Source organism: Armigeres subalbatus, chromosome 3, assembly GCF_024139115.2.
Source record: "Armigeres subalbatus isolate Guangzhou_Male chromosome 3, GZ_Asu_2, whole genome shotgun sequence".
Classification (NCBI taxonomy): Eukaryota; Metazoa; Arthropoda; class Insecta; order Diptera; family Culicidae; genus Armigeres; species Armigeres subalbatus.
The window spans coordinates 241,121,690-241,148,317 of NC_085141.1; the positions used below are offsets into that span (position 1 = coordinate 241,121,690).

Consider the following 26,628-nt stretch of genomic DNA (forward strand, 5'->3'; position numbering starts at 1 on the left):
GGTAAATGGGTTCGCGAATTGGCAGAATTGAATTTTAATATTTAATTGAACCGTACCTGTATTATAATCAGTTATTATTTACACTCGATTACGGCTGGTCGCGTCGTGGAGAGCGATTCTAGTGCTCGCAGCGGCATCGCAAACGGCGATGACAGGTGCTGTTATGCAGTTTGTGTTCTAGTTGCGTGAGGTACAAAGTTGAGGGTCACTGCAGCAGCAATACTACAAAGAGCAATTAGATACAATTCCGTAGTGCGCTGGGTCTAATGCCTATGGTGAGCATCATTCCCTTTCCCCGTTAGTTCGAGTTTTAGGCAATGAAATTGAAAGTAAACATTGTGCAATTTTGTGCGTAGCTTCCGGTTCGGTGCAGCATCCGTTCGATACAACTTTGAACAGTTTGATTCCGGTGTCATCCAGTTGGACCTTTCATGGTGTTTGATGTACTGATGCAGCGGTTGTTGGCTGGTGGTTGATTAATAGAAATAGTATCAATTATTTAATTTCCGATCGATTACCGGTGTGTCGTGGACATAAATTAGATTAGTGACTGCATTTATAGTATTGATTGGCAATAAGTGATGGAATCAGCATTGCAGTGGTTCATGTATTTAATAATTAATTTATAGAAAGTATTCGGGAATGTTGTTTCTGAAATTTGATTGAAAGGCTATAGAACCCCGTAAATATTTAATACTTTTTGGCGGTACTCATGGGAGAAAAGTGTCCTTTTGGAGATTGAAAGACTTGTTTTGAAACCTTGGAACACATTTCGAACTTAATTCCATGCACCGTAAGCCATATTGTGGGGCCCGATTCCGACGAACAAAATCATCTGTTGGTCTGCGTGCAACCCTGTTGGTTACCCGATGAAAGAAGAGCAAAGTCATGGCCTGCTATTCACTGATCATTATGGTGAATGGATCAATCAATAAGCAAAAACTGCCGCTATGAAACGAACAGATCGAGCCACCGTAGACATGTTCTGTCAAAACAACATGAATAGAAATATGCGTATACAGTTGTTTGGATGCAGTGAATGCAAAATGAGTTACCTTGATTGGTCCATTGGTGAGCATAGATCCATTACTTATACGTAAGATATTTGCGTACCGTGGATAATCAATTTTCGGACACACTCAAACAAAATTCGTATTTTCGGACGCTTCAATTCGTAATTCGGAAATATTTAATCGAAACTAGTTACATGTTTATGTCGAGTGTTGCTTAGATCCAACATTAGGGGTATTCACTTAACAGCGTAGGTTGCTGCGTATCTGATTATAGAAATGTTTCACACTCAATCACAAGGGACATATTTCAAATGGCCTATGAAACGTTTCCATAAACAGATACGCAGCAACCTACGCCGTTAAGTGAATACCCCTATTATATTAATGTTTGGATTCTGATAAGTGCAGGAGTTAGTATGTATTTGTGTAAATGTTTCTATCTCCTATTGGTAGTTCGAATAGGTCCTTCAGAGTGCTTGCCAACCTCAATTTGTACTGCTCATACAGCCATCATTAATGATTGATTTGTTGAAGCCTGCTGCATTGTTTGATTGTAATTGTTATAAGATGAGTTGTAAAATGAACCAGGTTTGTATAATCAATTTCTCTCGACATTCCGGAGGTCGTATAATGATTTTCTGAAAATAATTCTGAAGCGAAACTAAACTCTATAAAATAAATTTATTGCTTACCCGAGTCACTTCCAATAGCTAACATAGGGTTTGCATTTAGAATCCGTTTGGTATGATGGACATGACGATTACAAGTCACTCCGCTTTCAGTTGGATATCCAAATCTTGCGAAAATTTCTCTCATCTAGGTAATTGTTACTTTTGTGTTTATACATGTTGGTAGAGTAACTTAGACATAACGTGAAAAGTAATCTGTGATAACGAGCAAATGATAACCGCCTGGAATTTCCATGAAATCTACGGCAATCTTTTCCAACGGTTTGTCAGGCATCTCAGTCCTTGTTATCGGAAGTGTGTCAGGTATTGATACAAAAGCACATGCTCTACATGTAGAGGGGTGTACGAAATTTTCCACCATTTCATGAGTTCCTTTAGTAATTTAGCTCTTTATCTGAACTGGTGGCAGTCGTTATTTCATCGAGTGTTATTGCTCTTGGGCGTATATCGTCGAAGCTCGGGCCAATATTTGATACTGTTTGTCATAATCGTGAAAGAGGATCAACAATATGGTTTTTACCAGGGCGGTACAAAACTTCGAAATCATTGCACATCAAGCGCAACTTCTATTGTTCAATTCTTGGGGAAGGTTTAAGTCAGTCTCCAAAAATCACCGTTAGTGGCTTGTGTTCAGTGAGTAAATGGAAGAGTTTCCGGTAAAGATAATAGTGAAACTTTCCACATTCCTGAACTAACGATAACGCTTCACGTCCAATTTGAGCATATTTTAGTTCTGTTTTTGTTAAAGGTTTTGATGCGTAACAGATAATGCGAAATTCGTTGTTTTTTCCCTTTTGAACTAATACAGCCCAAGTCCTGGTGTTAGGTGGGACGCTAAACAGCCCTGACACGACGGCCCTCCGACGAGACAGGAGGTTTGCGCAGGCCCAATAAGCCGCCTGGAAAACCAATAATTACGAACAATATAAGAGATAATTCGATTCGATATAATCGGCAAATACCTAGGTGACGAATGAAGGATCACGATTGGATTCTTGGAACATGGAGCTGCAAGTCGCTAGGTTTACCAGGTTGCGACAGGATGATCTACGATTAATGACATCCCCGCCACTTCAACGTCGTGGTGCTGCAGGAGATTTGCTGGACAGGACAGAAAGTGTGGAAAAGCGGGCATCTAGCAGCTACCTTCTACCAAGGCTATGGCACCACCAACGAGCTGGGAACCTGCTTCATAGTGCTGGGTAAGATGCGCCAACGCGTGATTGGGTGGCAGCCAATCAACGCAAGGATGTGCAAGCTGAGGATTAAAGGCCGTTTCTTCAACTATAGCATCATCAACCCACACGAAGGGAGACCCAACCACGAGAACGAAGCGTTCTACGCACAGCTGAAGCAGACATACGATGAATGCCCACTGCGGTACGTCAAAATCGTCATCGGTGACATGAACGCTCAGGTGAGAAGGGAGGAAATGTATAGACCGGTCATCGGACCGGACAGTCTGCACACCGTATCGAATGACAACGGCCAACGATGCATAAACTTCGCAGCCTCCCGCGGAATGGTAGTCCGAAGCACCTTCTTTCCCCGGAAAAATATCCACAAGGCTACATGGAGATCACCTAACCAAGAAACGGAAAACCAAATCGACCACGTTTTAATCGTTGGTAAATTCTTCTCCGACATCACGAACGTCCGCACTTACCGCAGTGCGAATATTGAATCCGACCACTACCTCGTTTCAGTATGCCTACGCTCAAAACTCTCGACGGTGTACAACACGTGTCGAAGTCGGACGCCGCGGCTTAACATTGGGCGGCTACAAGACGGTAGACTAGCCCAAGAATACGCACAGCAGCTGGAAGTAGCACTCCCAACGGAAGTGCAGCTAGGCGCAGCGTTTCTTGAAGATGGCTGGAGAGACATTCGATCCACCATTGGTAGCACCGCAACCAATGGACTTGGCACGGTGCCCCCGGATCAGAGAAACAACTGACGGCGAATGTGAGCAGTTTGTAGAAGAGAAGAATGCAGCATGGGCGAGATTGCTGCAACACCGCACGAGGGCGAACGAGGCACGATATAAACAGGCGCGGAACAGACAAAACTCGATTTTCCGGAGGAAAAAGCGCCAGCAGGAAGATCGAGACCGTGAAGAGACGGAGCAACTGCACCGCGCTAATAACACACGAAAGTTCTATGAGAAGTTGAACCGTTCACGTAAGGTCCACGTGCCACAACCTGATACCGCATGAGGGCGAACGAGGCACGATATAAACAGGCGCGGAACAGACAAAACTCGATTTCCAGAGGAAAAAGCGCCAGCAGGAAGATCGAGACCGTGAAGAGACGGAGCAACTGTACCGCGCTAATAACACACGAAAGTTCTATGAGAAGTTGAACCGTTCACGTAAGGTCCACGTGCCACAACCTGATATGTGGACATTAACGGGAACCTTCTTACGAACGTGCGTGAGGTGATCCAAAGTTGGCGGCAGCACTACGAAAAACATCTGAATGGCGATGTGGCAGACGAAGATGGCGGTATGGTGATGGACCTAGGAGAACGCGCGCAGCACATGCGGCTTCCGGCTCCGAATCTCCAGAAAATTCAGGAGGAGATTGGCCGGCTGAAGAACAACATAGCCTCTGGAGTTGACCAACTACCAGGAGAGTCATTTAAACGCGCTGGTGAGGCACTTGCTAAAGCGCTGCACACATCATCTATTCATCGACTTCAAAGCCGCATATGATACAATCGATCGGGACCAGCTATGGCAGCTAATACACATAAACAGATTTGCTGATAAACTGATACGGTTGATCAAGGCGACGATGGAGCGGGTGATGTGCGTAGTTCGAATTTCATGGGCATTCTCGAGCCCCTTCGAAACCTGCAGAGGGTTACGACAAGATGATGGTCTTTCGTGTCTGCTATTCAACATCGTTTTGGAAGGGGTAATACGAAGAGCAAGGATTAACACGAGTGGTACAATTTTCAATAAGTCCGTCCAGCTATTTGACTTCGTTGACGACATAGATATTATGGCACGTAACTTTGAGAAGATGGAAGAAGCCTACATCAGACTGAAGAGGGAAGCTAAGCGGATCGGACTAGTCATCAACACGTCGAAGACGAAGTACATGATATAAAGAGAAGACAATGTGAGCCACCCACCGCGAGTTTGCATCGGTGGTGACGAAATCGAGGTGGTTGAAGAATTGAAGAAACAACTCGAGAGACCAGTTTCACATCCAATCCCACCGAAGATGCAATGAGAGATGTTCATCCATACCTCTTCTTAATAAACTGCATAGCATCGGACACAGTTCGTACGGCTCGTTATTATTATTTATTCAGACTAAGGCCGAAGTGGCCTGTGGGGTATATAAGAGTCTTCTCCATTCGGCTCGGTCCATGGCTGCACGTCGCCAATCACGAAATCTGTGGAGGGTCCGCAAATCGTCTTCCAGCTGATCGATCACCTTCCTAGCTGCGCAACTCGCCTTCTTGTGCCCGTCGGATCGTTTTCGAGTGCCATTTTCTCCGGATTACTGCCGACATTCTGTATAATTTCCCAGCCCACCGTAGTCGTCCGATTTTCGCAGTGTGAGCGATGGATGGCTCTCCCAACAGTTGTGCAACTCGTGGTTCATTCGCCTCCTGTACGTACCGTTCGCTATCTGCACCCTACCATAGATGGTACGCTCGTACGGCTCGTACGGATCCCATAATTCAGAATACATATTGGGGCTTGTGGGCCTGTGGGTCAGATGCAATACATTTGACCACAACTTTCTTTTTCTGGCGAAATAAATTCAACAAAACGTCGCTTTTTCGTCTCTATTCATACAATTTCGGTAGATTTTTCTATAGGGATTTTATCATAATCAAAAACCATGGTGAGAGCTGTCCCAAAAATAAGTTTCTTTGAACTGACTCTTTGGGCTCCAAAATGGTCAGTTCAATATTTTTGCTTAATGTTAGCAACATGGGTATCAAACACAAGCTCGGTAGTCTATGGGCTATCGCTTCTACCTTATAAGCAGGATGTCATGGGTTCAATTCCAGGCTCATCCCTTTCATACTTTGTACTTTTATCTGGGTTCTTTCTGTGTTTCATGTTCTACTGTTATGAAGATTCCTTCCACACTAACAATTCCGAAAAAATCTCCCGGGCACCGATGGAAGGTCGTAGAGTTCTCTGCATCTTTCTTTAGTAGGTGTCCAACTAACATTCCCCCCTTCCTCAGCATTCGCAAGGACGTGGCAAAGATAGATCTCGACTAATGGATTGTGCATTGCTTCTATCTAAGAGATAGTGGTTGGCTCCAAAGCAATACCAGTGGTAACGGATAGAATAAATAGAATAAAATAGTTCTGGCTTGTACCACCTACGAATGCGTGCGAATTGTTTAATGCTTATGCTAATATTAGCAATATGGGTATCTAACTTACAACACTGTGGGATTGTGACATGCGGATATTATTCTGGGGGTATTGTCCACCCTAAGGTCAGATCTGATGGCATTGGGGAAGCCTCCGGAAGCATAAAAAATCGGCCATTTTCTAAATTCTGCAAGTTATGGCCATATGGATATTAAACCTCCTTAGCCGTGCGGTAAAATGCGCGGCTACAAAGCAAGACCATGCTGAGGGTGGCTGGGTTCGATTCCCGGTGCCGGTCTAGGCAATTTTCGGATTGGAAGTTGTCTCGACTTCTCTGGGCATAAAAGTATCATCGTGCTAGCCTCATGATATACAAATGCAAAAATGGTAACTTGGCTTAGAAACCTCGCAGTTAATAACTGTGGAAGTGCTTAATGAACACTAAGCTGTGAGGCGGCTCTGTCCCAGTGTTGGGATGTAATGCCAATAAGAAGAAGAAGGATATCAAACTCTAGAATTTTGCAAGACAATTGAAATTTTGACATCCGGATATTTTTTTATCACTCCGAAGGCAGTTCCGAGGTCATTGAGGGAGCCACTGGAGGGAAGTGGTGGTGGTCAATACCCTCAGAGCTATAATTCCACTTGTCTTGTAAAATACTGAAATCGAATATACATTTGAAGTTTATTCACATTCACATCAGCTCAGCAACATTAGATATTAATTAGCCCCACAAATATTAGAAAATACAATAGTCCAAACCAAAACTAATCTTATCTTCAAACTTTATCTCCTTTATATTTTTCTCCAATCCACTAATCCGTGTGAATGGTGTTGCTATCAAAATGGAAATTTCATTACACCGACCATTCATTCAACTCAATGGACCGTAACAAATACCCGACCCGTAGGTAGGGCTGGTCGAAGATCTACTGACCAGTTTACCACCTCCTACATCTAGTCGGGCCATTTTGGCCACCGGTCGTTCTAGAAAAGCAGTCGCGGTCTGAATCACGGCCGTACGTATTCTTCCATCACGTCCTTCCTTCACCGTCACGACTCTTCCTCGAATTCACCCGTTTCTTATCTTTTCGTCGACGATGACCACTAAGTCTCCAACGCCAATCGATTTCACCTCCTCGAACCATTTGGTGTGTCGAGCAATAGTTGGCAGATGCTCACGACCCACCTTCTCCAAAACTGATCCAACATGGATCGACAAAGATCTCAATCTTCCCTACAAACCATCTTCGGATCCACAAACATCTTAGCAGGTTTAACTACTCTTATACTGCCTATGATCGCATATGTGTAACAATCGATAAACGTAGGCATGAAAGAAAAGGAACGATGATGTTTGTGATATGCATAAGTATGCAAATCTGAAAGATAGCAAAACAACTTGGTAGTTTTTGAGAGTTTTCTGGAACAAACTTTCTTATTTCAACAGACTAACAATTTGGAGATGATCCAGAAGCTTGTCTCTAAATCGACATAAATGTAATGCGATCATGGGCAGTGTAGAACAAAGTACCAGAAAGTGTTTAGACATCAACGCCTCCTGCTGCTTGACGTCTAAAGGAACAACCGCTAGGGGTCTCGAGTTGACCACGCTCTCCGTCTGTACTACGAAAGCAGCCAACGCCTCTGCTATCGGAATCACGGTCGTCCTTATCGCTGTCATCGCTGTTTTGAAGGATCTCACCAATCGTTCCCATGCACCTCCCATGTGCGGCGCAGCTTGTGGAAACTATACCCAGCGAGTGTTGGTGTTCGTGAACGATTTGGCAAAATGTTTGTCCATCGCTGCCATATCATTGCGCAAATCTTTATTCGCTCCTACGAAGTACGTCCCTCTTGTACTGCGTTCCCGACCCGTGCAAGGAACTCTTTCGAATTGGATAACCAGTTCCTCAGGTGGAACCCTGAAAGTGTCTGACCTCCAACGCCAATAAATGGGCTCAAAAGTTACAGCCAAATTTTTATTTTTACATACAGAACGCCAATTAAAATCTATCACACATTTTTTGGCACTTATTCTTAACCGATTTGCTCGCAACAGGTTGCATTCGACGCAAAATCCTATCCTGTACAAAAATCCAACTATGAGATCAAAACCTCCCAGTCAACACAAAATCGTATATGATGCGACATAAGATGCTAAAGTGGAGGCGATATACGTACATGTTGTATAATGAAGTACTTATATCGTCTCCACTTTAGCATCTTATATGGCATCATATACGATCTTGTGTTGACTGGGGTATGGCCAAAATTACAAATTTCAAAAGATGTATAGAAAAATTCACTTATTTGGCACTTATGTTTTTCCGATGTGCTTGCAACAAGTTGTTTTCGGCAGGAAATTTTACAATGAGAATGAAATGATGTGAAAGATGAGACATGTCCCTCTCAAGTGTTATTTTAGACTTTTATAATATATTATTACCTACTGTTAGCCTATCACAATGCAAGCAAGTTGGTGTTGTCTATTTTTTTTCCTCGGGTTAGCTGAAAAAATCTTTATTTTTGAAAGATTAGATGTATGCAAATTGAACAAAAAAGAAAATGTTACAAATATTGCGTAGCAGAATTTAATATTCAACGCCTTACAAAAGTTGTAATATAACTAACAAGTAACTGCTACGCGAAGGACGATATCAAGCGTAAGTGGATAGACCATGGCATTCGTCTATGATACAAATATAATATGAATATTATAACTTCCTACCTCGTATTCAAACCTATAAATCTAAAAACAATTACAAAGTTCCAACTCAAGCTTCCTGACCACTTCATATCAACAATGTCTTCAAGTGTATTGGCCCTTCAAACGGGAACCACGTATCCGGATCATGGAACCATTCAAACAAATACGGTTTCAATTGCATCTACAAATTCTGAATGCCAAGCACCTGCCGGCATGCACTGCTCACGTCGGTCTTCTCTCATTGGAACTGAGCCATACCCGTGTAGGGGTATGAACTTGGGTACCATTTGCATCCCGATCACGTTGGCGGCATTCTCCCAAATTTGGACTAAATAATTCACCTTTATGCACCTGGCCGAAAACCGAAGCCAACGAACGGTGACGGCGGCGGCGGCAGCGACGACCGTGGACCGGAGATGACGCGCGCCAAGATCACGTGCCTCGGCACACGGTCTGGGAAAGTCCTTGGTTTAATAAATTTAGCACTGCTTCTCTGATGTTCTCCTATGCGGTACAACTGAATATTGAAATCGCATCCGAGTTGGAAAATTTGAATATTTCAATTTATGCCACACCATATTCCGTGTATGCTGCTTTTACGTACGGGCGTTGATTGCATGACATAATTTTGCAGATGGAACTCAGACTGGGAAAAAAGTGGATTTTTCCGCTTCTGATGCTGGTGCCTTTTCTGGACATCGTGAGCGCACAGAACCGGATCAGTCGGCAGAGAGGTAACATTTTGAAAAATTTAACTGGAACGCATGAATACGACAATCACATCGTCACAAGCCAGCTGGATGCGTCCACGGGAATTCGAATGTTCTATCGGGGCTTTCGAGAGGTCTACAATCGGCTGTTGGGTCCCACCGGAGGTCGACTGCAGGGTGCATTCCTACAGCAGCACGTGATGCCGAACGTTCCTTTCCCGTGCGACATCAGAGGAATGCGCAGCAGTGAAGTGCCGACCAGCGTTCACCGGTTGCGACCCGGTGACATCGACATAATCTCCGCCGTGGGAGACTCTTTAACAAGCGCGACTGCCGCCAATTCCGTTGCCCTGTGGGAACTGCTAATTGAAAACCGGGGCCTTGCCTGGTGTATCGGTGGGCAGGGCAACTGGAGGACGCACCTCACGCTGCCGAACATATTGAAAGAGTTCAATCCGAAACTTTTTGGGTAAATTGAAAATTGCCTTTTGAATTGAGCGATTGAATTGTCTGTCATCTTTTCAGCTATTCCTTGTTCGACTCGTACAATGTTCATCACACTGCTCAGTTCAATGTGGCCGAGAACATTGCCACAACAACCGACATGCCGTATAATGCAGCAAAACTGGTGGACCGAATGAAACTTGACCCAAGGTAGGTGGATACGTTTTCTAGTTTTATTTCAATGATTTGATTCCTGTCGCCCCTGCAGAGTCAAGTGGGAAAAGCATTGGAAGCTGCTCACGTTCATGATCGGTGGAAACGATTTCTGCTCGGATGTTTGTTATCAAACCAATGCCACCGAGTGGATAAACGAGGTACAAGAAAAGTATCTCATCAAAACGCTGCTCTATTTAAGACACAATATGCCAAGGTAAGTGATACAGTGTTTTGAGATTATTCGTTTATAAACAGCAAAAATTTAATTGAAAGGCATTTGAAGAAATGCATTTTACCTAGTAGATGTACTTGAACTACTGCAAAATTTGCGTAAATTTAACTCTCTTTTCACGTCGCTTACCGGGAACACGTAAAAAGAATATAACGCAAAAAGATTTTTTTTCAAATTACTTTTTCTCGCTTATTTAATTGATCTGGACAATTTTTTAATAAGTACGATCAGAGCCGTAGAACTATCAGCGCCCTTGGCGAAACCGTTATTGGGCGCCCCTTGTTTTCGTGCATGTTCAAAGCAAGTAGGTCAGGCAGTGGTTGGATCACTATCGGACGTAGTTGCATCAAGAAGAATCGTGCTTCGGAGTAAAACGAATGGTCTTTGGAATCGCCTTGGTCGGTGTTTTGAAAGAACTACTGAGTTTCGAATGAATTTCAACTTTGGGGAGGATAGATAGTAGAAATGTCGATTCGACCAAGTCGTATTGAAAGAAACAATTCCGGATCCATTTCGATCAAGATATATCAATTTCTGGAGTGTCTTTATAGGCAGTTTGGTAGCATTGGTTGATTTGGCAGCATCAGTTGCTATCATGACTGAAATCTCTCGAAGCAGATTCTCGTCTTCAGCATGTCTTTAGATAAGTGCCTCATTTAAAGCAATAAGTGAAGATCAGAGGAAAATTTAAAAAATCAAAATTCCAAATGTCATTGAATATTCATCAGTTTTAATTATTTTTTTCACCATCATGCAAGTGTCTGGTAAAGTAATCGAAAATGTTACTGAATCAAATATCGATAGTTAACGATAGAATGCGAAGAACCTTAAATAGTTTGCCTGCACAAAATACATACTCCCTATCACTACTTCCGAGTGCAGTCGTTTCTCCACATCTCGATATTGAAGAAACCATCGAGATAAAAAGAGATCGAGGAATTGAAGGAACATTAAAATGGGTACTAGATCGAAAAAGGCTTGTTGCTATGGAAAACGACAACAAATGTCACTTTTGTGTTTGATGTGTTTGTTATTCTACAAAGATGGTCTACCCAAGCAACCAAAAGTTCAGATAACAGTACATATCTGGGTCAATCAGCTCCAAGGTGGATCCTGAATAGAATTCTATTCAGCTCACTTTTGGTTTTCAGCCGAAATATCAAGTTTACATTAAGCTTTTTTCAAATTCTAACAGATTGCTATTCAACAACACGGTTTTCCGGATAAACTGACACGGTTGATCAAAGCGACGATGGATCGGGTGATGTGCGTAGTTCGAGTTTCAGGGGCATTCTCGAGTCCCTTCGAAACCCGCAGAGGGTTACGGCAAGGTGATGGTCTTTCGTGTTTGCTATTTAACATCGCTTTGGAAGGGGTAATACGAAGAGCAGGGATTAACACGAGTGGTAAAATTTTCAATAAGTCCGTCCAGCTATTTGGTTTCACCGACGACATAGATATTATGGCACGTAACTTTGAGAAGATGGAGGAAGCCTACATCAGACTGAAGAGGGAAACTAAGCGGATCGGACTAGTCATCAACACGTCGAAGACGAAGTACATGATAGGAAGAGGTTCAAGAGAAGACAATGTGAGCCACCCACCGCGAGTTTGCATCGGTGGTGACGAAATCGAGGTGGTAGAAGAATTTGTGCACTTGGGCTCACTGGTGACTGCCGAAAATGACACCAGCAGAGAAATTCGGAGACGCATAGTGGCTGGAAATCGTACATACTTTGGACTCCGCAAGACGCTCCGATCGATTAGAGTTCGCCGCCGTACCAAACTGACAATCTACAAAACGCTAATTAGACCGGTAGTCCTCTACGGACACGAGACCTGGACGATGCTCGTGGAGGACCAACGCGCACTTGGAGTTTTCGAAAGGAAAGTGCTGCGTACCATCTATGGTGGGGTGCAGATGGCGGACGGTACGTGGAGGAGGCGAATGAACCACGAATTGCATCAGCTGTTGGGAGAACCATCCATCGTTCACACCGCGAAAATCGGACGACTGCGATGGGCCGGGCACGTAGCCAGAATGTCGGACAGTAACCCGGTGAAAATGGTTCTCGACAACGATCCGACGGGCACAAGAAGGCGAGGTGCGCAGCGGGCAAGGTGGATCGATCAGGTGGAAAATGACTTGCGGACCCTCCGTGGACTGCGTGGTTGGCGACGTGTAGCCATGGACCGAGCCGAATGGAGAAAACTCTTATATACCGCACAGGCCACTTCGGCCTTCGGAATATTGAGATACAGCCGCAGAATCTCTTTTGAGCAGTAAAGCATGGTGAGGGCTCCGTCATGGTCTCTGAGGTGCTTGAGCGCAACCGGTGTGGGAAAATTTCCCATTATTGAAGGAATTATGTATCACAAAATGTTCATCCGCATTTTGAAAGAAAATTTGAACGCCATTGCTGAGAAATTAGGCTTACAGGGAACATACATCTTACGGGGTTATAATTACCTCGAGCACGCAGCCCAAAGTACTAAGCTGTAGCTACTCTATAATACCCCAATCAACTCAAAACGCCTCTTCAGAGCCCAGATATGAATCCAATTTAACTTCATTTGAAGGATCTGGATGACAAACTTTTCGTGAAATTCGTGAAAGTCATATTTCCAACAACAACGAATTGAAATTAGTGTTGAAAGAAGAATGGAAGAATATTCCGTCCCCCGTTTCGGCTAATTTGGTCAGTTCCATGCCACAAGAACTACAGCCCGTCAAAGATACACAGGGGAATCCAACGAAATATTGAACTCCATTCTACAACTCCTGTTTTCGTTTCTAAAGCGCGCTAAACCTGAATAGGCGAATACTTTTTGAGCCCGTATTTAATGAATTGTTATGTTTTGTTACCTTTGTTTTTGTTATTGTTTTGTTCTTCTGTTTGATTTTTAACAATAAAGATGAATTGATTATTTTGCTACACAATGTAATCGATAGTTTTATTTTTTTGAGCTTACTAGATTCTATTTTTGACATTTTCTAGAAAACGCACAGCTAGACGAATACTTTTTGGACTCACTGTAACTGCTGAATGAATGAATAAAATCCATCCAGCCGTTTTCGAGTTATGCGGATACGAACACAGACCATTTCATTTTTTATTATATAGAGAAGATGCGAGACTCCACGTGACGATGCTACCACAAGTATTGAAATCCAGTCCTCCTCTTATAATCCGGGAGGCGTACCACTGCTCCATACGACCGACATGTAAAGTGGCAAAATTTTACTTCATGAGTTGATTTCATATACGACACTTGTGTCAAAGTTCACCATAAGTTCAATTAGGATAAAATGTGACCTAGAAAGTTAATATAATGTCAAGGTGGCACTAAATTTGAACTTTATATCACAAAAAGTTCAAACTCAACTGATTCTGAATTTGAAAGTTCACAAAAAGTTCGTATGAAGCTTGATTCTGAACTTTACAGTTTATAAAAAGCTCATATGGACTAAAGACACTATAAACAAAGACGGGGAATGTTCCAATTGGAATTCCAAATTTACTGTACGTGTCATTCCAATTGAGCAAGAGACCTGTCATTCCAAAATATCGCACGCAACATTTGCCAAGGGTTCATTCGAAGCAGCACGAATGAATATGTTTGTATTGTTATTTAAATATTTTTTGATGGATTTAGGTAAAAAAGTGTTCGTATGTGGTTGAAAATCAATTAAACATGTTTATAGTGGATTTTGGCTTTCTATTGGGTGGTTGAACACTGATACAAATCAAATATTTTTGAATTATGAAATTCGTATAGACCAATGTGGAAAGTATATCCAGCATCAGCAGTGTTGCGCACGCAGAGTTGCCGGGTGATTTATATGTTCAGGGATCTGACTTCCCGTCTTTGTATATAGTGTCTTTAATGTGGACCTGATTGGCGGCTTTGAACAGTTTGACGTTTCACTTTGTTTTGTAGCAGTGTGCCTATGCTCAAGTTCGTACAAGGTATTATTCAGACTATTTTATGTATGTACTTGTGAAGTGAAAAACAGTGCATCAAAAATTATGTTGTGAACTTTTGTGCTGACAAGTTCGGTTTGTTCTATCGTAGAACATGATATTAGAAAAAATGGAATTGTGCTAAACTCGTCTTATAACAGTGATATTAGAAGTTCGGAACAAGATCCAAAGTAGCGTGGTGTAAACTTTATAGTTCGAAATAACATTGATTTTTCAAGCTGATTAGAAGTTCGGTTAGTTTCGGAGGCGAGCCAGCCTGGGGCTGCAAGTCTCCTTAATAAAGCTAATAAAAAAAAAAAAGTTTGGTTAGTACTTGAACCCAACTTCTTGGTAGAAGTTCGGAACAATAATTTTAGTAGCATGACGTAAACTTTAAAGTCCAGATGAAAAGGAATAAGCAATGAACAACGGTTAATGAACAATGGAGCTATATTCGAACTACATGCGAACTTCTTAGATCAATCCTCAAGTCTAATCTGAACTTTTGGTTGCTTGGGTAGTAACCTAGAAATATAAATAAATCGACATAGGGATGAGTTAATCCTGAACAAAATATGACCAGAACACATCAAGATAGAGAGGTAGCGACATAGGGATGTTATCGAGATGTATAAAGCCCAAATCTATGTAAATTGAAGAGAGATGTAAAGGGTCGACTGTATTTGAACACAGCTTAGATTTCTTAGTCACAAACAAACATTATACGGGTTTTTTACAGTATACTCTGTTTCGCCTTTGGCGTATTGAAGTCCTTATCTAGGGCTTATTCCCTAGAAAATTGTTCCATTCTTCTTTTCATTTGTATTACTTGTTCCTTTCTATTTTTAGCTTCCTTTTTCATCAAATAGTAAGTAAGTGAACAGAACATGCTCCCAAAGCCGACGTTCTGATACCTGTATCAGTTATTGACGGAAAATGACCTTTCGGAAATTACAAACGATTGATAACGGATATAGTCCCCGAGGAAATCCTCTGGTAAAAGCTTAAATCTAAAACACTTTAAAGAATGAGAATACATCAAGGCTTATTACACGGTTTGATTTTAGCGGATTGAGACCTTCAGCATAAATAAAACAATGAGTTAACACCACGAAAAAAATTACAAAAAATCAAAGAAAATTCAAATGGTACCCAACCGCATAAAAAAACTGGATGGGATTTATCATTATTTGCCATTCACTTTGACGCAGCCGCGCTGTTGCCATCTAGCGGCGACGGACGTGTGCGTGAAATCACTCTTTTTCAACATGGTGAAGGAAGTGTATTCTAAAATGCTTTTAAAATATTATTAACAGTGATATGTTGAAAACTTTTAAATACACAGGGTTAGAATTTTCAAAAACTGCATGTTAGGCTCCTTATCTTGCTGCGTCGCAGCATGCGTGGAATAATATAAATGACAGCTAAGCGTGGCTTCCATTTTGAATGGGGTGCCCTTGAAAACGAGAGTGCTTTTAGTTTTGGATTGTACGCAACGGTGACGTAGAACTACGTATCTGTATGGCTGTATGTAACGGATCAGTAGTATCAGATAGTCGGTCCCGAGTAGACGAAAATAGCTCAATAATATCAAATGTTGATAAGATAGCGAAATGAGATATGGACATGATTGATATAAGAGATAAAAGATCAGACGACAATATCAATATTTTGCACTAAAATATCATGAGGAGATCAAGTTATGCTATTTGTAATAAGTGATCAATATCATGTGCCATTAGTTTGTTCTTATCCATAGCATATCTTGATATTTCGGTGCAAATTTTTGATATTGTTGCCTGTTCTTTTATCTCTTATATCAATCAAGTCCATATCATGTTTTGTTATTCTGTTCATGGCTTCTGCCCGGGGTGGTGGTCGTTGGCTTGCCGCAGAAAATTCATTTCCACCGTTGGCGTGGGTAACGCGCCGAACTTCACCTCAAATAGGGTAAAGTGCCCAATAGTGGACTCCCAACCATTAGTGGACCCTCCAGCCATTTTTGCATTATAACAGCACAATGTAAACATTTTGCTATGAAGTTCCATCGGGAGAACCCACCTTACAGTCCTATGATTTGATTACATGCATTGGAAATGCTATGGAAAGTAAAATTAGATGATTTTTTACAATTCTATAAAAAAATAAACACGAGAGTGTCCATTATTCTGGGGGTCCATAATAGGGAAGAAGAACGTCCCGAAGCGGAACATAAAAATCAAATGAAGTGTCGACTATAGGGAAGCAATTTCCTATTATGGACCCCCGGGGGTCTACTATTGGGCGAATTCAGCCAGACTTTAAAATGTTAATTTCAACTAATAACGTCGAGTATTTGCGTGCTTCATGTATGTATCGTGAAGAGGAGATGCAGAGCTTGATATTAGATATCACGCAAAATTAATATTTTGAATATTTCCACTCGTTACGTCAGGAAGAGCAAAATTTCGCTACTAGAGGGTCCACTATTGGGCATTTTACCCTATGCCGTCTGCCGCAGTTTACTGGTGAATCATCGTGTGGTCGACCATCAGTGGCACCTAAGTAAAATTTTCTCGCGAGTTTCAGACTGATGGTTGGCTGCTGTTGAGTTAGTAATTGGAAGACGCATGATTTAAAGTAAATCGGTCCTTACCAGGGAAATTTACATAAAAAAAGGAGAGAGTGATCAGACCGCATCGTGCTTTCGTGCTGTGCGGTTCTTTCTCTCTTTGCGGAAGGAAGTTTTTAATACTACCCGAAGCTATTTTAATTTCAACGGTGCTTCTTAGCGCTATTTGTACCCACTGATCCCGTTACGATCTTTGCAAGGACCCGTGCCTTCGTTTTACGTTGGACCCGTTTGCGGAAGTAAAATTCCGACAAGCGGTGGTAATCCTGCAGGGACACCGTTCTGGGAAAAACCTCTTAGAAGGTCACGTCTTCACGCTCAGCAATGAGCATTAATAAAAACAAGAGGAAGGGGGAGTCTCTGAATTCTCCACTTCCTTCAAAGAAACAAGGTTTCAAGACCGTCCTGCCCAAGCGCGGAAAAAATAGAAGGAAGCTGGAGAATTCAGATATTCCTTCTAACTCTAATATCGGAAATAATTCTTCTCCAATCGAACTGAGCAATCAGTTCGATTTGATTAATGATGAAATTGAGCAAATCGAATCTACCTCTAGCCCAGGTGATTCGATTCATGCGAAAAAGCAAAGGATTCCGCCAATTGTGGTATCTGTTGCCGAGTTTTCTGGCTTCCGGAATGAGATTTTGAGTAACCTTCAGGGGATCAAGGTATCATTTCAGATTGCTAGGAAGGGTGACTGCCGCGTTTTGTCGGGATCCTTTGACGATCGCAAACGTCTTCTTCACTATTTAACTGAGAAGCGCCATAAATTCTTCACATACGACGACAAAACTGAGCGATTGTTCAAAGTCGTCTTGAAAGGTCTCCCAAGTGATGACAAATCACTGGATGAGATTAAAATTGAAATTTCTCAATTACTTGGATTTTCACCAGTCCAAGTAATTAAGATGAAAAAGAAATCCCATTCTGGTACTTCCCAGAGGGGCATTTCTCAAGAATTTTATTTAGTTCATTTTAACAAAAGTGAACTAAATAATATGAAAAGTTTGGAAAAGGCCTGTATTATGTCTCATGTCCGTGTTACATGGGAACATTTCCGCAGGCCTGGGGGAAATTTCCAAAACCCTACCCAGTGCCGTAAGTGCCAAAAGTGGGGTCATGGAACCAAACATTGTCACATGGATGCTAAATGCATGATTTGTGGTGGAACCTCTCACGCCAAGGACGCATGTCCTGTGAGAGAAGATTCCAATAAATTTAAGTGCGCAAACTGTGGGGGCAATCATAAATCCAATTTCTGGGAATGCCCTTCACGCATACAAGTTTTGAATTCCCGTGCAAAATTGATGACGGAAATTCCAATCGGATCCCAGATTCGACGGGTAGAAATCTTTCAAACGCTCAAATTTCGAAACCGGTTACCGGTCGAGCAATTCATACCCACCACAATTCACAAACAAATTTTGCCGCTCGTCAACGGGTAGCAAGCACTTCAGTAAATTCCAAATTTTCGAATGTACCTACGTATGCAAACATCGCTGCTGGTAGACAAAATTTCTCTTCTCAAAATGAGGTTTATACCCATGTCCAACGGAAAATAACGGTCATGTTGTCGATTCAGGTAGCATGACTGCTTCCGATTTTTATTTTTAACTGAACAATTGCATCACATGATTGATGCAATGTTCAAAGCAAATGCCGTACCTGAAGCTGTTCAGTTTGGTATAAAGTACACACAAAAATTGTTATCGGACTCCGTTTCAATGGATCCAAATAATTGTGTGAAAGTTCTAAATTGGAATGCCCGCTCTCTAAAGGGTAAGGAAGATGAATTATTCAACTTCCTTTCAGTTCATAATGTGCATATTGCCATTATAACTGAAACGTATTTAAAACCAGGACTCTCCATTAAAAGAGATCCAAACTATTTTATCTACAGAAATGATCGTCTTGACAGCGCCTGTGGTGGGGTCGCCATTGTCATCAATAGACGTATCAAACATAAATTATTTTCTTCGTTTGAAACCAAAGTTTTTGAAACCTTGGGAGTTTCTGTTGAAACAAATTTTGGACAATTTTCCTTCATTGCAGCCTACTTGCCTTTTCAATGCAATGGGCAGCAAAAGAATTTGTTGAAAGCTGATCTTCAAATTCTGACTCGCAACAAATCAAAATTCTTCGTAATTGGTGACTTCAATGCCAAACACCGTTCATGGAATAATGCTCAAAGCAATTCCAATGGTAAAATTTTATTTGAAGATTGTTCTGCGGGATATTATACTATTCAATATCCCAATGGACCAACTTGTTTTTCTTCCAGTCGAAATCCTTCCACAATTGATTTAGTTTTAACGGATTCAAGTCAGCTGTGTGGCCAATTGGTAACTCATGCTGACTTTGACTCTGATCACCTTCCTGTGACATTTGAAATCTCACAAGAAGCCATTTATAATCCAATCAGCTCTACTTTTAATTATCATAGAGCTGATTGGGATTTATATAAAACGTATATCGATAGGAATTTTGATATTGATATTCCTCTCGATACCAAAAGTGATATTGATAATGCTCTCGTATCTTTGACAAATTTAATTGTCGAAGCCAGAGGCATTGCAATTCCGAAATGTGAAGTTAAATTCAACTCCATTATTATTGACGACGATCTTCAGCTACTGATCCGTCTTAAAAATGTGAGAAGAAGGCAATACCAAAGAACTCGCGATCCCGCGTTGAAAGTTATTTGGCGAGATTTGCAAAATGAAATTAAAAAACGTTTCGCTATTCTGAGAAATGCCAACTTTGAGAATAATGTCTCGAAGTTGGATCCCAGTTCAAAACCCTTTTGGAAATTAACAAAAATTCTTAAAAAACCTCAAAAGCCAATTCCAGCGCTTAAAGAGGGAAATAAAATTTTATTAACAAATGGCGAAAAGGCTCAAAAACTTGCTCAGCAGTTCGAGAGTGCCCATAATTTTAGTCTAGGTCTCACTAGTCCAATTGAGGATCAGGTTACACGGAGCTTCGAAGACATTCTCAATCAAGAAAATGTTTTTGACCCTTCGTTGGGAACTAATTTGGATGAAGTGAGATCTATTACTAGAAAATTTAAAAATATGAAAGCCCCGGGTGATGATGGTATTTTCTACATACTTATCAAAAAACTTCCTGAGAGCTCTTTATCCTTTTTGGTTAATTTATTTAACAAATGTTTTCAATTGGCATACTTTCCAGATAAATGGAAAAACGCCAAATATGTTCTAATTTTTTAGCCGGTCATGAATTCAGCTGAGGCTTCTAGTTATCGCCCAATCAGTTTGCTTTCTTCAATAAGCAAACTGTTTGAAAAGATTATTTTAAATAGAATGATGGTTCATATTAATGACAATTCTATTTTTGCTGATGAGCAATTTGGTTTTCGCCATGGGCATTCACCCACTCATCAGTTATTAAGAGTTACGAACTTAATTCGGCTCAACAAATCTGAAGGATATTCGACTGGAGTTGCTCTTCTTGATATAGAGAAAGCATTTGACAGTGTTTGGCATGAAGGTTTGATTGTAAAATTGATGAATTTTAATTTTCCTCTGTACATCATTAAACTGATCCAAAATTATTTATCAGATCGCTCACTGCAAGTAAACTATCAGAATACTAAATCTGATAGATTACCTGTAAGGGCTGGTGTCCCCCAAGGCAGCATACTGGGGCCCATATTGTATAACATTTTTACTTCTGACTTACCTGATTTACCACCAGGGTGTCAAAAATCTTTGTTTGCAGATGACACGGGCCTTTCAGCCAAAGGGCGAAGCCTTCGTGTCATTTGTAGTAGATTGCAAAAAAGTTTGGATATTTTCTCCACTTACTTGCAAAAATGGAAAATTTCCCGAATGCTTCCAAAACTCAGCTTATAATTTTCCCACATAAGCCAAGAGCTTCTTATTTGAAACCTTCTAGCAGACATATTGTCACTATGAATGGGGTTCCAATTAATTGGTCTAGCGAAGCTAAATATTTAGGACTTCTGCTAGATCAAAAATTAACTTTTAAAAATCACATTGAAGGCCTTCAAGCCAAATGTAACAAATATATTAAGTGCCTATATCCACTTATAAACAGAAAATCAAAACTTTGTCTTAAGAACAAACTTTTGATTTACAAACAAATTTTTAGACCTGCCATGTTGTATGCTGTGCCAATATGGGCTAGTTGCTGCAATACCAGAAAGAAGGCACTCCAGAGGATTCAAAATAAAATTTTGAAAATGATTCTGAAGTTGCCTCCGTGGTATAGTACCAATGAACTTCATAGAGTTTCTAATATTGGGACATTGCAACAAATGTCCAACAAAATAATTTCCAATTTTAGACAAAAATCGTTGCAATCTTCTATTGCAACGATTAACTCCTTGTACCCTTAGTATAAAATAGGTTAAGTTTAGTTTAAGTAGAAAACATTGTAATTCCTACATGGTTCAATTCAACCAGAGGAAAAATTCTAACTGCCAGAGGCAATTGAAATGTATTAATAATAACTAAAAGCGTAACATAGCAAATAAGGATGATAGTGTTAAGAAAACACGGAACACCTAGTCTAAGAGATGAATGCATGTATTAGATAATTAGCAAATAAAATTAGTTAAAAAAAAAAAAAAAAAAGAGAGTGAGAGTAAAGGCTCCCCCAGACCTAAGCGATTTCACCGCCGCGACGGCGACAACTAGTCGCCGCGATTCTATCGTTGGGTCGCTGCAGGCAATGTTCTATTTACGCTTCCATACCAACGGCGACAGAATCGCTGTCGCCAAGCGATAGAATCGCGTCGCGACTGTCGCGTCGCGTGTGTTTGGGGGAACCTTAAATCAGGCAGCAAAACTCTTTGGAGAATCACAATCGGCACAATGAAGGCACCTTTTGTTATTGTGTGACATATCATCGAGTTATGATTTTGGCAGCGTCACTTTTCCTTTAAGATTTCTTTGCAAGCTGTTATTGATTGTAAAGGCGCATTATTAAAATGAACTGCTGCTGTTAGTGAGTGGAAAATATGAAAAAATTATCGGACCTTCTCAGGAGCACAGCAATGACGTCTGCACCATTTCAGCAGTAAATCATTGAGTGGCTGTCCTCGGCGTCAACAAACTCAGAAGAAATTTTCTCACATAAATTCTCGCGTATTATTTAAAAGTTGTCGAATAATATGCAATTAATTGTAATCAAGTGTCGGTCTTCCACCGTCATTAGTCGTCTGAGTACACGCGACCGCTTATGTAAGGCAATCAAACTCATCAAATGCTTTAGCCAAGCAAGCCTATGGCACAGCAGAGTGCGATTGATTCGCATTCTATACCAGCCCGCCCAGCCCGTTGCTGGGCGGCATGGAGTGTGATCCTCTCGTTTAATAAACAATGTGCTCTCGCTTGACTGTGGATATACAACAGTAAAGCACATGTGGAGATTGGACAAATAAAGCATCCGAAAGATATTCAATTTGCAAAAAAGGGAGCTAACCGCGGTGGAGGTTGGTACTCGGATTGTGATGGCTTTTCCGCAAACGTGACCTTTAAGTGGTCTTGTTGTGTAGGGGTTATCACGCCTATCTAGAGAGTAGGAGGTTGAGGGTTCGAGTCCCTCCAAGACACGTAGATTATTTTTTCGCAAATTTCATATCAATTTGTCCATTTCGAAACATATACTGTGAATATGCACAGCCAAAATATTTAACAAAAAATGGTTTTCGTACGGCCGAGCTGCCGAATAATATGCAATTAATTGTAAATATTTCGACCAAACACCAGAAAATATGGAAAATGTTCTGATTTACAGTCAATTTACTGAACTAAAAACGAATTATGAATATCGAAAGTTTGAATATTATTCTTTCCTGATCAATTAAAATTCTACTTTTGCACTTTACCAGAGTTTGTCATTTTGATTCGATAAACTAGGTCCTTAAGGTGACTTAATGATTGGACTTTCTGCCGCATCTATCGCCGATGGCCGTCACCACCACCGACGCTATGATTTCCAACGAGTTTTCTGTCATTTTGAAGAAAATTCGTCTCAAATCAACTCCCTTCAGTTTCAAATTGTGGTCCTGAAAAGTACCGATTTACGCATAATGCGCCTTTACAACCACTAACAGCAACCAAACGATTGTATGAATCTGCCGGCAAAACGATGATTTTCAGGAAAACCGCACAGACGTGCTACTCAAGCCATCGATCGGAATAGCAGCCTTTTTTTGTATCCAATAAATTAAGCCCATTAGCTCCGTCCCTTTGTGAAACATTATGCATGAAAATATCATGTGCACCTATACCGGTTAACGAAGGAGCAGGGCTAGCTAATTTACTTTATTGTATACAAGACAGCTGTTTTGCGCGCGCGTCCGGGGCTTTTTTTTAAATTTTGTGGGCTGCGGGCCCATCGTCATTTATAAGCGGTCGCAGCATCGGCATAGATGGTTGGGATGGTGGGCATGGTTGATGCAGAAAATTTATTTTGGTCATTATGTGAGGATCGTTTTTTCGGGATGACAATTTTCTTTGCGATGGAAGAGAATGATTTGCGAGTTATTTTCAAAATGTGCAAAAAAGATATAGAATGCATTTTCAGCATTACCACTGGTAGCGCAGACGGTAACTGACGCCATTATTGTAATCAACCTTATCTTCACATATAATGCTGGTTCTAAATACGACTGATATTTTTAGGCGCCTTTCTGATCACTAACAGCAGCCTAACGCTTGTTTGAACCCTGCGTTAAAATTTCACTTTGTGTTGATACTGTCGGCGACTATAATTAACTTTCTGCTAGGACCTCTGCTACCGGCATTATGACAGATGATAGCTGCTATCGACGATGGCCACTCGCCACTGCTGCTGGTCGACCACGCTGCTGCTGACCAAAGAGCTATTTCTGCGATCGCTGAGGCTGAATGATCTGCAGCACTTACCCCAACGACCATTACCGATACGATGGTTTTCCGTTGAGACTGTTGTCCACTTTGCAAAAAATCTTGTTCAAACTGAGGATTAGATCTGAACCTGCAAATTGCTTGAATTTGATGTCTGTGCTTGCGATGCATGCACTGGATTGGTTGGTTTACCTATTTCTAAACTTTTTACCAATTATCGATAGTTAATAGTGGCAAATCAGTATTTTTAGAACACCACAAAGAAGCGTTGACTCTTCCTTGATCGAATAGTCTAAAAAAAAAAAATTAAAGTTCGTCGAGAAACGGCTAAGATATTAACGTTCAAAATCTATAATATTTTTGTGACGGTTTTCGATTTTTGCAATCGCAAAGTGTACCCAAATATAGAAAACACAGACGTAGTCCTACGTCAAAAAGTCGAGTTAGGGATTTCAATACGTACTACCTCTTCATAAACTAGTAAACGATGGTAGTGAGAGGAATTCTTGTTAATTTTTGTTACTGAACATATTCCCTATATTGAGATCTAGAGATCTAGAAGTAAAACAAGGATGTGGTTAGGACTCCGATGCATGGCCAAATAACATTAGGGGAGGAGGTTCGGTTGTGGGCACCCTTTTGAATTTTGTCCATAACTTTGGTTCTAGTTGGTATTATGTCTACATTTTTATACCAATGGAAAGCTGGTCGAACACCCTTACTGCTAGAGAAGAAATTGGTTTAATTTCATCGATTTGAAACATTTTATTGCCAATTTCGCAAATTTTGATTTTTTTGTACATTTCAGTTTTGTGGTTCGGTTGTGGGCACCTTTGAAAATCCGGCTAATAATGAAGAATAACAATTGAAATCCACCTGGTTTCAAAGAAAAGAATATTTCATTAGTTAGTATCACTTAAGAAAGGTTAAAAATAGCACTTCAGGAAGTTGGATTTAACTTTTTCCATTCAAATATATTGTATTCATATTGCATTCATTTATTTACATCGCACGCAATTTTTTTTTTTAATTTCATGTTTTTCTTCTCAATGAACGTTCCCTATGAAAATAAATGATAATTTGTCAACAACTTCGGTAAGCATTGCAAAGCATAGCATAGCATAGTTACGGTGTACTTCGTAGATTGGACACTAGTGATACTAATATTTTTCTTTTGAAATGCTTATCCAGATTGGAATCAGAAATCAAGATGGGTGTGGTCCTTGATTTCATTCTAGGACAACAATCACAAAAACATGAGGATTACTACTCTTGGCCACGCCCATCTTCATGGTAACTTGGGCGAGAAGGAAGTGTTGATGTAGTACTTACTTAACGAGAGGCCCCCGACTCAGCGACACCCTCATAAGTACCACGGAGTTAGCTATTGGGGAAGGTATTCGTTGGGTCAGCATTTGCCTGTAGCTGACAATATAACCGTGGTAGGATCTAACACCGTAACACACCACGCAAAGGTGTCTACCCAGCGTTACGGGGGCAACTTCGGAAGGCAAGGCAAAGGTTCAATTTAAAATGGCAAACAATAAGACTGAATTCTCCGTCGAATACATCTTGTTGCGTATAAATAGATCAGTGCTTAGTTTCAAAAAGCGCATATACAATAAAAATAATTTTGGTCTCCAACATAAAATGAGCGAAAACAAAGCGTTTTATCCTATCAAACCCCCACGGTAAGGGCCGCCTATCCGAATCAGTCTTTTTCCAACTTGTATACAAGTACCGTGGGGCATCGAAATCCGTACACTTAAGCACCTTAGTATATAGAAAAGTCATTAGAAAATAGGAATCGAATGTAAATAAAACGTTTGTCATTGACACAGGCGCATGATGGCTTCTACCTTTGAAGTGTTTCACATTTACTGATGAAAAACTAAGACAAACATGATAAACTTTCTTAACTAAATATTTAAATTGAAAAAGTCTGATTGACCAAACTACCACTGTAAATAGTTCGATATGCACCTTGAGAAGCGATCCCTTCGATTTGTATTCCGCTTATCTTATGTAATGATTTGCAATTAGCAAATAAAACACCGTTACTTTTGGTGCAATTATGCTCTACCCGAAAACAAAATGGCGGCACAAACTCCACGTTTGGTGGGATGAGATTAGTTTTTGATTTTTGTGGTTTTAATTTCAAAGCCTTCTTTCCAATTCTATGCCCTAAAAGCTTACTGTCAAGTATCTGAACAGGATAAGATTAATTATTTCTACATTAATTACGTTTAACCTCCTTTAATTTATTGATATCTCATGAGGTGGACGGATTTCGGTGCTGTACGGATTTCGGTCCCGCACGGTACGATCGTTTTGTTTTCATGGCTTGTTATGATTCGAAGAGGTTTTTGCCTCTCATTTATCGTTATTCGTTATCTATTGAGAGCAATTTCTGCCAACCCTGGATAACAGCCGGGTACGCGTGACGACCTCAAGGCCTAAACTCCAGTGAATTTTTGAATGAACTGAAAAAGAACAATTGTTGAACGCTCATCCAATTCAATTCTATGGATCATAATCATCATAAACAATCAAAAACGGCTAACAGCTCTGAAAGAGCTGAAAGTCTATACTTCAGGGAATTCTTGGTTGAACTGGAATGCAACAATAGTTGAAGGTGTATCCATTTTTTTTCTATGGATCACAAGGGCATCATTTATCATTTTGAAAAAGTTATTAGAGACTTCTGAGTATGCGTGTAGAACCTAAGTCATGTGCTCCAGGGAATTTTTGGGTGACTCGTTAAAGATTAAGGCATATATTCCAGGGAACTCTTGGATGACCAGAAACAG

General features: G+C 40.8%; 1 protein-coding gene across 3 annotated transcripts in view; it reads left to right on the forward strand.

The window, feature by feature from the left end:
- LOC134221284 (phospholipase B1, membrane-associated-like) overlaps nt 1-26,628 on the forward strand; it is a 27,489-nt gene continuing 861 nt past the window's right edge. The window contains exons 1-5 of one of the 3 annotated variants that reach the window (XM_062700487.1): nt 92-275; nt 9,399-9,498; nt 9,561-9,943; nt 10,000-10,128; nt 10,187-10,348. In XM_062700487.1, the coding sequence (XP_062556471.1) occupies nt 9,585-9,943; nt 10,000-10,128; nt 10,187-10,348 (650 nt within the window). In that variant the 5' untranslated portion in view covers nt 92-275; nt 9,399-9,498; nt 9,561-9,584. Of the gene's footprint in view, nt 276-9,398; nt 9,944-9,999; nt 10,129-10,186; nt 10,349-26,628 lie in introns of all 3 variants that reach the window. The other 2 variants (XM_062700486.1, XM_062700485.1) reach the window with 2 other exon arrangements.